Below are 14469 nucleotides of genomic sequence, written 5' to 3' on the forward strand. Positions count from 1 at the left end.
AGCTGATGAACTTAATTTCGTAAGGCCTCTAGCTTCACCTTCTCTCTCAATATTTCCTTTTCTTATTCAGTTCCTGAACATCCCCCATCATAGTGCAACGTCTTGCAAGAACTGACTCATTAAAGCTGCCAGCACTTTGAGAAACTGTATAAATTGTCATGTCAAATATCTTGAATATTGTGTATTTATTATTATTTAACGTATGGTTTATTATCATTATATGATATTTATTGCACACATTCCGTTACTTTATGTAGAGCGCAGATCCTACATCAAAGGTTTGTGTTGTGATTTTGGACTGTCCCCTGTCAGAAATCTACAGAAGACTGTATTCAACGTATATGTTTGGACTGCATGTACCAAAATAAATATTTTTTATTTTGAAGAAATATTTTAATTTCGAACGAACTAATTATTTGTCTTGTAAGGGTCTGTTTTTGTTACATAGACCATGTATTTCGCATTTACTCCTTTGACTTGTGAAATGAAATTACAACCGGTACTTGCTTTACAAACTAAAAACACTAAATTTAGTTAGATTTTTAATAACATTAGGAGAAAAAATATATTTTAGACAAAGCACAGAAAAATACCACAATTTTACATCAGAGTAATTAAAATGAATCACCATCAGTGTAGCCTATTTTCTGATTGGTTGCATCCGGGTGGGGTCAGAACATTCTTGCTTTTTAATTGGTCGTCACGTTTGTTATGCGTGTTCTAATTGCTGATTGGATGAATGCTGCACAAGGACGAAGGCAATTGGTGGAGAGGAAGACACGCGGAACAGGGCGGACAGAGGCGTGGAGTTTTAGATGCGGAATTAACGCATCCGCGGCGCCCGAACCGGACTGAATATGGCGAGCACCGAGAGCAAAAGCGGGTCTTTGGAAAACTTTCACACACCCGAGTCAAACGGATCGGCCCAGCCGGGTGCGAGGTGGGGTCCACAGCATGCAGGTGCTAGAGAGCTCGCGGAGTTATACTCTCCAGGTGAGAATTTAAACCGGTTCTTTATGGTTCCCGTCGGCGCCGGTATCCGCCCGCCACTGCCCACACCGAGGATTGAGCGGACTGCCAGCCACGAGTTTCCCGTGGACAGCCCTGGACAGCCCTGGACAGCACGGTCACGGAGCCGTAGCATTCGCCTCGTAATCTACAGTAACGTTAGTGTGTTTTTAAGGTGCACGTAAATATTCAGCGTTCATATTCAGTCTGGGGTCTCTGTGAGGGTAAACACGACGCAGTTATCAGGCTTCTGGATGGATGAGTGATGTTTATGTGGCGCCCCATTCTTGACGCCAGTTATTATCAGACGAGTCAAACATTATTGTCTGTGGCGAATTTGACCAGAATAGGTTATTAATCATGCATTGTGGTAGTAATTCTGTTCCAGAAATAGTTGTGGTAACGTTACTTGTAGCTGTCAGAAACTGACAGGAGATAGCTTTCTTTTCTTGATTACCACATAGATGCGTTCAGTACGTTAATTTATTTTATAGTTTTAAAGAGTTGTACACATAAAACATATGGTATTTTTGAGAAATAACAATATAATAATTTACAGAATAAAAGCTGTCTTTTTCTACAAGGAGCGGAGTCGTCCCTTCATGGGTGCCGCTAATATGTACATCACATGACTAATTGTGCTAAGCAACGGACTATAGCTAATTTAGCAAGTGTTTAATGTGATTTACCAAGCATAAACGTAACCGTTATAGGGGATACCATCCCTACAAGAAATGTAATGGTTACCAAACAGTTGATGTTAGCCGTTGACTTCCATTGTATGTTTTCCCCAAATTATTGAAGTCAATGGCTACCGTCAACGGTTTGGTGTCTAACATTAACATCCAAGTCAATAGGTATACGTCCCAAACTGGGACTGTTGAATATTGAAATCCTATTGAAAGTTGGCTCTTTGTTTTTATCTTCATAGGAATGTGTTAAATATGAACAACAACAACAAAATGCTATTTCGTAGTATTAGCACAACAGGTTCAAACAAAACCAAAAGCCCTCAATAGATGGATAGATTGTGCTCAGTAAGCCTGAGTGTTCCCCGGGAGGAGGAACTCCATCAGTACCAGCAGGGAACAGTGCACATTGTGTAGGGGACAAATGATGTATACGAACACAAGAACAGAACAGGAACGGAAGCAAAACAAAACGTCACAGTAAGCAGAGCAGTGTGAGGGTGTGGTAGAGTTTTTTTGGAGTTGGTGTGGGTGGGGTGCTGCAGTTCAATGTCAAATAGAGCTTGACTGATGTGGATCTCTGTGTAGCATTAGATTTAGTGCTTCTCTAAATTCACATCAGTCTGCTCTGATAGTCTTGTTCTGTTTACAGTCACTATGGTGATTCAGGGAGTGTTTTGAGTATTTCTGTATTGGATTAACTCTGAATGAATCAGTCACCTAGGAACAAACACAGCAGTGTTTCTAGATTCTGTCCGCTGTGGTGTGAATCATGTTTTTTGGCCACTTCAGATATTTTCTGCAAAGTGATTCTGCACTGAATTCAGGAGAAAGGTGAATTTGCCCTCGGCGCGTAATTGTAGCTGTGAATTGAAACAATGTGACACTGAGAAGATTGCTTTAATAAAACTTATAGCATATCTATCGGTCTCATTCATCTATTCAAATAATAGATGTTTACGCTGCAGTATCTGTGATATGAAGCTGCATCAGAATATTAGCTGTCGGTATGGTTACTTTCTTCATGTGGCCTTAATGTTGATTTGTATTCAGTCACCTGTTTTCTTGGAAAACCATGGTAGATTTAGTTTTCTATAGGAAATTGGGTTTATTTTGTTGATTTGCAGTAGCCTAATGGTTAATGGTTAAAACCTTTTTTGTTGTTCAGATTTGGTGCATTGCTGTTATTTTTGGACCCTGTTGACTAAGTTTGCCTTTTAAAAGGTCTTGACTCTCTATATCTTCCTCACAGGAAAAAGATGTCAGGAATGGATCAGTGTGCTTCTTTGCTTTACCCTCATGGCCTTCAACTTCTGTTACCTGGTAACATACTTCCACCTAGGACACATCTGGTACATCCTCCTGGCCATCGGTTGGTACAACAAACAAACCCACATATACACGTCAGTTTTTAAGAAAGTAGTATTAGGTACTTAGGTACTGGTAGGTACTGGAAATTTCCCAGTATTCAAGAAGCTAGAATCTGCTAGACTTGCTACAACCAAAACCTACTTTTTTATGAGAACTAAAAGACATTTTGGTTTATAATAGGATTTCGAGATTGAGTTTATTCTCAGATTCTGCTGTTTGTTTGTGTGTGTGTGTGTGTAGTGGCAGGGATCCTGACAGCAGACTTTGCCTCTGGTTTGGTCCACTGGGGTGCTGACACATGGGGTTCAGTGGATCTGCCCATCGTTGGGAAGGTACAGGAGTGAAACAGTCTTTTTCATGTTATTAAGTGTTGCCAGATTTAAGGTAAAACAATGAATAATATAATTTGAGAACTAATAGATAGACATTTAATGGCAATAGATATTTTAAGATTTGTGTTTGTACGTTAAACAGCTTTTAAATGTCTTCTAAACATCTTTAAAAGGGAATATGAATCTCGGGTAAATAGTTTCATCTACTAAATTGTCCAAGCACAGTTACTTCTCTTAAAAAAAATGAACTTTTTCTTCATCCCAGGCCTTCATTCGTCCGTTTCGAGAGCACCACATCGATCCGACAGCTATAACACGCCATGATTTCATTGAGACTAATGGTGATAACTGTATGTTGACTATCATCCCTCTGGCTAACATGGCTGCAAACTTTTTGATGCTCTCACCAGGTAAGACGTCACATACATTATCTGTTAATCAGAAAAAGACAAATGATGAACCACATTAATTTCATATTGTGCTGCTCTCTTTCTAAATCTGTCTTCAGCGGAGATCTATCGGAACTACCCCTGGTACTGTTACGTCTTTGCTTTAGCCATTTTCGTTACATTGACCAATCAGATTCACAAGTGGTCGCACACATATTTCGGGCTCCCACGCTGGGTGACGTTTCTTCAGGATTGTCATATCATTTTACCACGGAAACACCACAGAGTTCACCATGTTTCACCTCATGAAACCTACTTCTGCATTACCACAGGTACATGCACACAAACAATGAGCACTTTTATGCTCATATCTTCCTCGCTTGATCACACTTTCTGTGGCAGTACATATCAGTGCTCTGTTTACGGTCTGTATTATGTACGCTTTCGTTGAAAAGTTTGGGGTCAGTAAGTTTTTCTGAAAGAAGTCTCTTATGTTCACAAAGTCAAAAAATACAGTATTTTTTATATTGTAAAATGTTATCACAACTATATATTTTTTTACAGCTGTTTTCTTTTATAATATATTTTAAGATGCAATTTATACCTTTGTGATGGCAAAGCTGAATTTCCCCACTCTTCCCAGTAAAGTGTACAATTTACATGTATTCAGTGTAATTATTTTTTTTATAAAACTCGTATTTTAAATTGTAAAATTCCAATTATATACAAATTAAAGTCAGTCATACTATAACAAGCTGTTGATCTAAATGTCTTTGTATGTGCAGGATGGTTGAACTATCCTCTAGAAAAACTGGGATTCTGGAGAAACCTGGAAGATCTGATCCAGAGCCTGACAGGAGAGAAACCCAGATCAGATGATCTCAGATGGGCCCAGAAATCCAAGTAATCTTCCTCTGCCACCAGCCCACCTCCCCTACCTCAGACCTGCTCATAGGAGAACAATCTTTCCGTCTATTTGTCCTCCCTCAGACAGAACAAGAGGAACGGCAAGATATCAAACCCTAAATTAGAAAGCCATCCATTGAAAGCAATATCCCACTCTATAAAGATCCAACATCTAAATCCTTGTTGAAAACTAGAGACTTCTGTGAAATGTTTAAAACTCTTCAAAGTGCAAAAAACAAGCAAATTTAAAATGCAGATACTTGAACAATTTGGGCTATTTCCTGGACACCTTTTCATCCTTCAACTGCACAACGCTTTGCTGACTACTCATTTTCGCATCTGCTCTTGGGTTTGGCCTTTGGGACTGATCTCTCTTGCTCTCACCCTTCTCTTGTTTGGGGTTAAAGTGCAGTAAAGTCAAGGCATTTTGGCTCTTTGACCACAGAGGGCTGAAAACACGTGTCTTCATCTGTTGCTTGTGTCTGAACGGACAGAGCAGCATCATATGCAGTCTTACTTCAGTACGCCTTAAAAGATGAATCACGAGAAACTTGCTTTGCTTGGCCTCATCCTTACACTTCATTCATCTTTTCATTATTAATACTTTCTTTTGAAGCACATTTGCAAATTCAGAAGTCAGCTGTTGACCAAGTTTATTAGAAGTTTTTCCACATAGGCCAATATTTAGGTCTTTAGTGTTTCAGTGTGATTAAGCCATGAGATCCACATTGGTGTCCTCGCTGCTCGACACTGAGATAACCCAACAGAACCTCAGAAAAGGCCTCATCCATTTTTATTTTGTATTAACTTCATCATAGGGTAGGTTGATGCGAGCTTAACCAGTCGACTGGCACAAACTAACACTCCATTGCTTGAGTTTTGGATTTGCATACATTGTTACTTAACAGTTTAATGTACAATTTAACACTAGCATGTTAAATCACACAGCTTGTAGTTCTTAGTTAATAATAATAATATGAGATGTTTAAGGCAGTTACAGCATGATGAAAATAACAGAATCATCAGAACATCTAGCCGTCTAGTGACTTACAACTACTGCTAACTGCTTATTTAATGAGCGTTATACACATTTTCTTTTAGAAAGCTGCAATCACAATGGATTAGAAAAAGATTAAGATTTATTTACTTGACTTTATATTTAAACACAGCACTAGTCATATTTTTTAATTAATAGAAATATTAAGAAATCTTTCATCAATAATAATAATAAAAAAAGATCTTTGCTTTAAGAAATGTAGTTTAGGCAGTGTTTATCGTGTGTGGATACCATTGTAACAGTCGTCTTATAAGAGGGAGGAAATGGGAGAAGAAATGAATAATTCATATTTTATATCAAAATGTAACATAATTGTGATTATTTTTGTTGTGCCATTTTTTTACTTTTAATTTTCTGAATCAGTTTAATTATGTTTCTAACAATAACTGTTACACCATGTTTGCAAATATGATTCTTAAGCCTTCAAAAGTTAAAAACTGTAAAGGTCAACCTAATGAATATAAAGCTTTTAAGTTTTGTGCTTGTGTTAATATTCATGCCAAAACCTTGTTACTGTCAGCAGCAATGTAGCGGTTGTTGTGTTTCATGTGGTCAGTATGGTGATCGTATGTGTTGTTTAGATGGGTCAGCTCGACAGAAGCTCAGAGAATGTGTTTTAGAGAGCCAATTCATTTGTCCCGAGTTGTAAAACTGTTACAAAGGAGTCAGCCAGAACTGTAAAAAAGGATATCTGAGCTGATTCATAATGTTATGTGTTGTTACATCTAAATTTCCTCCTTTTCTGAATTCAGAAAGAAATGTTTAGTGGAATATTGAAGTATTTTTGACAGTCGACTGATATCTTCTATATTTCTATGCTTATACAAGATGCCAAACTTATTTTTGCTCAGCTGATAGATCTGCTGTGATGTGTTTGTTTGAAGAGGACACTCCAGTGGTGATTTTCACCTTTACAGGGAAATGGAGCTTAAACCAATTACTTTTAGTAAAATGTTACATTTGTCATTGGACTCCACTTAATTTTGTATTTGTAAGTTTTTATTATGACATTTTGTCCTACATTCCACATTGTGGACGATCAAATCATATTACATAGCTCTACTTTTCTTTCTTTTTTTTTTTTTGAATATACTGATGGTGAAGGACTCCACCAGCTGTAACATTTCTAAGCTTATTTCCTGTTGATTTAAAATGGTGGAAAAGGTGAGGTGATCATGATGGGGTGAAGCAGTGAAGATTGTTCTGCAGGGCTAAATATTATATAAACCCTCAGAAATGTTGCTTAAGAAATGTTACTAATTTGGTGTGCAATGTATTGTGGTAGCTGAGTGATTGTATTATCAAACATGCAAGATTAGAGTGTTAAAAACCATTCCTCTGAGGCTCCTAGCTTTCCACGCAGTAGTATGTAGCTACGAGGAGACTGAACTAATCACATTGTGCTTGCTCAAAAATATTGTAATTTCTCTTAGATAACAAAGCAAAGCCAATCGCTTATTCACAGGGGTCATCTGATCAATGACCTTTGGCATTCACACTTGTTACTGAATGTTTGTTCTTACTGATTTATTGGAAGAAGCCTTTAAAACACTATCTTGGCTGATTTTGCAATTCACCTCAAAGTCTCACATTCAGTATGTTTTTGTAGGACGGCTTCTTGTTCAAAACTGAAAATAACGCCTTAATGCCTTTTTGTTGTTTCCTGTTTTGAAAACTTATCATTTAGTCCATATTTATAAGGAAATTAATAAAGAATTGGAAAGATGTGTTGCCCGGTTTGTGTTCTTAATTCTGTTTATGTCGGGGCATTGGAGATGTTAGCTCTTGACTGAGCTACTCATCAGACGGCTGTTGTTGGTGGGACAACAGGTTCAAGGGCTTTCAACTAATATTATAACTGGATTTCCATTAAAGGACAAATATGGACCTTTCCGTTCACCTTTGACTTGCCCATTGCAGCTAAATGTTTGCATTCAACAACCCACTCATATTTTGGGTAATAAACATCTTAAGTTGACTTATTAGAATGATAGCATTTATTTGGAAAACTGTGAACTCATGTGACACATTCCTTTTATTCTTTTTCTTGTACCTTTCACCTTCATTTCAAAGTTCCAAACTTCGTTCCAAACTTCATTCCAATCTCTCTCTCTCTCTCTCTCTCTCTCTCACTTACTCAATCACTCACTCACTCATTCTCTCTCTCTTTCTCTCTCTCTCTCTCACACACACACACACATTTGTTTTTGTTAAAAGGAACCCAGGAAACATGGGTTATGTCCTCATAAGTCACACTCTTCTTGTAATACCGGTGTCATACCCATGTCATTACACAGAGTTGTGTCCTGATATGTCACAAAAACAAGAGCACACACACACACACACACAACAAACATAAACATATATTTGTTTTTTTGAAAAGTAGGGACATCCCATAGGTGTAATGGTTTTTATACTGTACAAACTGTATATTCAATGACCCTACATCAACCCTACACCTAACCCTAACCCTAACCCTAACTGCATTTTTACTTTCTCAAAAAAACTCATTCTGTATGATTTATAAGCATTTTGAAAAATGGGGACATGGGTTATGTCCTCATAAGTCACCCTCTCCTCGTAATACCTGTGTTATACCCATGTCATTATACAGAGTTGAGTCCTGATATGTCACACACACACACACACCTGTTAGAATCCTTGTTATGACTTCCCATTGTGATTGAACCAAAAGAGAAATCGAGGTGGTTAACAATAGAACAGATTGCAACTTCTTAATGATATATGAAAATTATACAATGTACGATATACAGCTAAACAATCTATGCGTGTGTGCTGCACTTGGAAGATTTTCACAGTATTGAAAAATGAAGGCGATGAAAAAATCATAAAAAATTATTTTAATTTATACACAATTTTCAAAGTTCATAAATATTTTTGAGAACACTTTAGTATACGGAGCAATTCTCACTATAAACTAGTTTCTTATTAGAATGTCTATTATTAACATATTGTCTGTTTATTAGTACTTATAAAGCACATATTCTGCATGAACATATTCTACATCCCTAACCCAATACCCAAACTTAACAACTACCGTAACTATTAATATGCAGCAAATTAGATGTTTATTAAGGTAAAAGTCAAAATTAATGGTTTGTTAAAAGTGAAAATTGTACCTTTGTACCTTGTAATTTTTTTTTTAATGGTTTTATTAAGGTTTTTGAAAAAAGTTACTTATGCTCACTATGGCTTCATTTATTTGATCAAAACCGATAGCCTTGTGGTTAGTGCCTGGGCATATAGTGAAACTCTGCAGTCACGCCGACACTAGTTGGATTCCTGTCTCGAGGTCCTTTGCTGATCCTTCTGCCAATAATTTCCTGTTGTCTCTTTACTGTCCTATCTTAATAAAAAAGCATAAAAAGCCAATAAAATTAACTGTAAAAAAAAAAAAAAAAGATTTAGTAAAAACAGTAGTACTGTGAAATATTTAAAATAACTGTATTTCTGTGATGTGACTGGTGCTTGAGGTATATTCTTATTGTTGAAAAGCCTTGTGCTGCTTAATATTTTTGTGAAATGTTCTCATGGGTCCCATCTAAACAGCTTGATGCTTTTATTTAATGTGGTAATAGTTCTATTAAATCTTTCTTTTTTAGTTAAAAGTTCAAAGCCAAACCAAAGCTGTTAATCAGTAATAGAGGTTGTACATGTAAAGTAGGCCACACAATAGGAATCTGCACTTATACCGTATGCTGTGCCTGAATCAGCTTTAAAGTCAAAATGGCTTGTGGTGTTTTGATTCGTTAACCTCACCAAGAAAATAAAACAAGTTTAATTTGTAAATATTCAGTGTGCTCTTATGAGTGTTCAAATTCCATTGAAAACTGGCTTCAGAGTCAAGGACTATAGCTCAAATATTATGTGAATGTGACCTACATTTTTTCATCTTGAAGACAGATATGATTGCTGAATTGGGTCAAAGTACATGCCACAAAAGAGAGAATATTCTGTTCACAATTACATTTTCATGATACATCTCGGAGGCATGACAGACCTACAAGTCAAATGTTTACTATTCACTGAACACTGTGGATGCACACTTTACATCTTGATGTCAATTTTGTAGTATGATGAGTTTCACAGAAAAACTGGATCAGATAAAATGGCTTTTTTGTGAAGCCTGTCATGTGACCAAAGACTAATGCACCTTATTAGAGCGGGATGACCTTTATGAGGGAGGCAGACCCACCCACACTCATATTCTGAGGCTAAAAATCACACATCATTGTGGACATTTTTAGACCGAGTTGAGAAATACAGGACACCAGATGGAGTGACAGCTGTTTTTATGACTTTGCATAGCACTAATGTCTGTTGAGGAGGAAGAGCGTGTTCAGTCCGGCTCATTGCCTCAGCAGTAATGTGAGTACTGTATTTGTTTAATGCTTCTTCAGTGAGGTAGCACATAAATCTGTCTTTTGTCCTGAGTTACTGGCATCAGATTTTTGCTAGAGCTGAAAAATGCTGATTGAATATTTGTAACATGTAGCCACTGTTTCATGTTACATTTGTGTAAATCTGGTTGTCTTTGACTTAACCCATTGGACAATTGATGTTGAAAAGACATCAAAATTGATGTCAAAAAACAGCTCAAATATGCAAATCAAACTGATGTCAAAAACTTGACATGGAGTTTACATTTTATGTAAACTGAACATCAAACATATTGTCATAAACATTAAACCAATCAGTGTGGGATTAACTTATTTTTACCCAATCACCAATTGCTGTCCAAACTGAATTTAAACTCATGTTACAGCATCTTGATCAAGTCTTGACTAATATTTGACATAAAATTGATATCAAGGTCCCTGCTGGGAAAACGTGGATGAAGTTCAAGTTCATTTTAATTTTACGTCTTTGATTGTGAAAAATAAAAAATAAGACCACAAGCACCCCCCCCCCAAAAAAAATAGTTTTTTAACAATTCATATTTGAATTTTAAATATTACAGAATTAAAAAAATGATTATATAATTATACAATGCATTATTATAATATTATAATAATTTTAAATAATATATATATATATATATATATTACAATTAACAAGCCATATTAATCCGGCAATTCACATTTTACTGTTGTAATATCTGTTTCTGATCTTTTTATTGCTATGTTGCATATGTACTTTGCATTGTATGAAACCTATTATATGATTAATGTAATACAATTCTATATATCAATTCGCTCTTTCTATATATAAAATTGACAGTAAATACTAGTATTGTTAAAAACAATTATAATGTTCTTCATTTGAATCTTTTGTTCATCAAATAATCCTGAAAGAATTATAGATAATAATAATAATAAATGTTTCTTGATTTTACACATATTTGAATTATTTCTGAAGGATCATAAATTACATTTTAAAATATATATAAAAAAAATATATATATCTATGTATTAATTGCTATTTAATTACTTGGTCTGGACCTTGAATATTTATTTTCTGTTTCTCACTGAAGGTAATCAGATGTCTTCACAGAGGCAAGAAGAGAAGACATCCAGACATAGCCAAACTGAAGTGCCATCAGACCATTTACAATACTAAAGTTGAAAGGAGTTGTCTGATATCAGATATTTCTTCAACTACCCATTTCAAGCAGCTGTTCAGCATGCCTCTGTACATCCATGCCTTGGCATGTGCTTTCGGTCTGGGCTCCTGGGTGTCCATTAATGGCTTGTGGGTGGAGCTTCCTCTGATCATCAATGTTCTGCCAGAGGGTTGGGATTTGCCCTCGTACCTCACAGTCATCATTCAGCTGGCCAACTTAGGCCCTCTGCTGGTGACCCTGGCACACAAATTCTGTCCCGGACGACTACGTGAACATCTGGTCATCTATGCGGTCCTGTCGATCGGTGTTGTAGCTTGCGTCCTACTTGCTGTGTTTTGGAAGAGCACCACTGTGATCCTTGGGCAACCGCGTAGCACAGCATTTTTCATTCTCACGTTTTTTCTCGCTCTAGTCGACTGCACCTCATCCGTCACCTTCCTGCCATTCATGATGCAACTTCCAGCCAAATACATCACCACATACTTCATTGGAGAAGGTCTGAGCGGACTGGTTCCAGGCCTGGTGGCACTAGCACAAGGGGTCGGGATGTCAAAATGTGTCAATGTGTCTCATGTGTCAGATAACCTCACAGAGCCCGGACCTCCAATCTTCATTGTGGAGACCCAGTACCTCCCTCCTAATTTCTCCTCTGAGATCTTCTTCTCCTTCCTGGCCGTAATGACAGCAATAAGCCTGGGCTCCTTCATCATATTAAACCGCATGCCTCGTACATTTGCACTATCCACTGAAAATCTCATCCCGGACTCAGATGCTGTTGCAACCGTCTGCAGGGGTTTGGAAGACCCTATGGACCCCAGTCCAAACACAAAAAGTCCAGAGGAAGAGGAAAAGATGAGAAGTACAGTGCTGCTTTCTAAACCACTGCACTCCAGCTATCAGCTGGCGTTTATCTATTTTATGGTTTTGTGGGTGAACGGTGCGACAAACGGACTGCTGCCCTCAGTGCAAACATTCTCCTGTATGCCGTATGGAAATATGGCCTATCACCTGTCAGCTGCTCTGTCAGCGGTAGCCAATCCAGTGGCCTGCATCATTGCCATGTTTTACCCTAAACGGTATCTCTACTTTAATTACAATCTCATAATCTTACATTTATTTATCTTTTTTTTCATTCTGCATTTAAAGATATATTCCAGGGTTAGATACAGCTTTGAAATCTGAGGCCTGCTGTCATCAAATACATATCAAAATACATAAAAAATATGAAATCCTAGCAAACGGCTAGATCACAGAGTATAAACATAACTATTACAATCACAGAGTATAAACATAACCATTACAAATAATATATATATATATATATATATATATATATATATATTATGTATAATGTATAAATTGCTTTACAAAAATATCTATATTTTATGTATACATGATATACAAACATACACATTATTTTATATAAGACAATAATTATGAGTTCATCAGTTTTTTTTATAGTGACGTGTTTTAACCAAAAGTTTATCTTCATGTTTCTTGTGCTAATCCCGCTGTCTATCATCTGCTAGTCTTCTATTCTAAGTGCATTTACATTAACATTTGTGGGATGAGTCTACATTATTTTCTGTATTCTGTAAAGCACATTTCAAGGTTTTGAATTGCAGTTTGACTAACAGTGAGTATATAATTACCTTGCAGTTCATTATTATTTCTGGGTGTCCTGTGTCTACTGGGCTCTGTTTTTGGAGGCTACAATATGTCCATGGCTGCCATGAGTCCCTGCCCATTACTCCAAGATACACATCTAGGAGACGCTATAATAGTGAGTTACGAATACGAATGAAGCCTAGTGAACATCAAAAATGATTAATGCTGGATTTGGTATAATCCTGAAACACTAGAGAAATTCAGACCTATGTGGCAAACAACTCACTAGTTTCAAGGTCAAGTGTTTGCATCACTAGTAATGCTGGGGTGAGATATACTGGTGCTTTCTCAACACCTCTGCATAATTACCCTGATAACTGACCACTTTAAGGGCCAGTTGCATAAACTTAGCCACCATGTTAAGACAGTTTTCGGTCAGGGATTTGTCATGTCACGCCACACGGCATCCAGTGTAAACAGCACACTGATTATAATGAGTACTGTAGTGTTTAAACAACTCTGTGCCACTCGCGTCTGGTGTAGACACAGTGTAAGTTTTCAGATGCAGCGAACTAATTTGACCAACTAGCAGTTGCCAAGGGGTATTCAATCGTACTCTTTCAATACAAATAAAACCAATCTGCCTTTTCATAATGGAATTTAAAAAGTTATGACAGTTTATGCAACCTGCCCCAGATCTACTGTTGCAGACATGACAGTTCCTTTCTATTGTTTGACCTAAAAATATTTTTTTTATTCCAATCTGACGAGCACTGATGACCCATTTGTTTCTTTTTTTGTGTGTTTTGAACTTATTTCAGGTTTTGTCATGGGTGTTCTACACCGGTTTGCTGTCCTATGTGAAGGTGATGGTGGGTGTGATTCTGAGGGACTGCGGTCACAGCGCCCTCGTTTGGTGTGGAGCAGCAGTTCAAGCAGGCTCTTTGTTGGGCTCCGCCATTATGTTTCCCCTGGTTAACATCTATCATCTTTTCCAATCAGGAGATGCTTGCAATACAATATGCCCATTATAATAAGGATTTAAAAAGAATAACGGGGGAATAAACTACTGCTTCTTTTTTCCTTTAATTTTCTTTTCACATTAACTTAACATTTGTACTTTTTTTGTTAATTATTGTGGATTATTATTTATTATGTTGAGAGTTTGTGATATCTGGAAATATCTACAAGTGTTTCTGGATCAATTATGGATTACCAGTCCAATATTATAGCAACATCTTATGAGTGCTAGTGCTGTCAAACAATTAATCACAATTAATCACATCCAAAATAAAAGTTTTTGTTTACATAATATGTGTATGTGTACTAGGGATGTCAGCGATTAATCGATGATCGATTAATTGTCGATAAGAGATGCAATCGATTAAGGCTATGGATGGTCGGTTAACCGATTCAATGTTGGGCTGCGTGTGGCTCATGCGCACTCAACACGTGCGAGCGGCTGTGAGTGACGGTGACGATATATAAAAGCATCATCATTCATTCACAATGTACAAATTAAGCT

General features: G+C 36.9%; 2 protein-coding genes across 2 annotated transcripts; both read left to right on the forward strand.

The window, feature by feature from the left end:
- The first annotated feature begins 781 nt into the window (after nucleotides 1–781).
- On the forward strand, nucleotides 782–7477 carry peds1 (plasmanylethanolamine desaturase 1). The gene is made up of 6 exons (XM_052563899.1): nucleotides 782–993; nucleotides 2950–3069; nucleotides 3309–3400; nucleotides 3666–3810; nucleotides 3909–4121; nucleotides 4575–7477. The coding sequence occupies exons 1-6, from the start codon at nucleotides 858–860 to the stop codon at nucleotides 4694–4696; spliced, it is 828 nt and encodes a 275-aa protein (XP_052419859.1). The 5' UTR covers nucleotides 782–857; the 3' UTR covers nucleotides 4697–7477.
- Nucleotides 7478–9999: 2522 nt separating this feature from the next.
- On the forward strand, nucleotides 10000–14256 carry LOC127963045 (solute carrier family 52, riboflavin transporter, member 3-A). The gene is made up of 4 exons (XM_052562706.1): nucleotides 10000–10141; nucleotides 11247–12412; nucleotides 12996–13119; nucleotides 13766–14256. Exons 2-4 carry the CDS (start codon nucleotides 11397–11399, stop codon nucleotides 13976–13978), a joined length of 1353 nt encoding a protein of 450 aa, XP_052418666.1. The 5' UTR covers nucleotides 10000–10141; nucleotides 11247–11396; the 3' UTR covers nucleotides 13979–14256.
- Nucleotides 14257–14469: the final 213 nt, after the last annotated feature.

The sequence above is a fragment of the Carassius gibelio genome, chromosome B8 (assembly GCF_023724105.1).
Source record: "Carassius gibelio isolate Cgi1373 ecotype wild population from Czech Republic chromosome B8, carGib1.2-hapl.c, whole genome shotgun sequence".
Lineage (NCBI taxonomy): Eukaryota > Metazoa > Chordata > Actinopteri > Cypriniformes > Cyprinidae > Carassius > Carassius gibelio.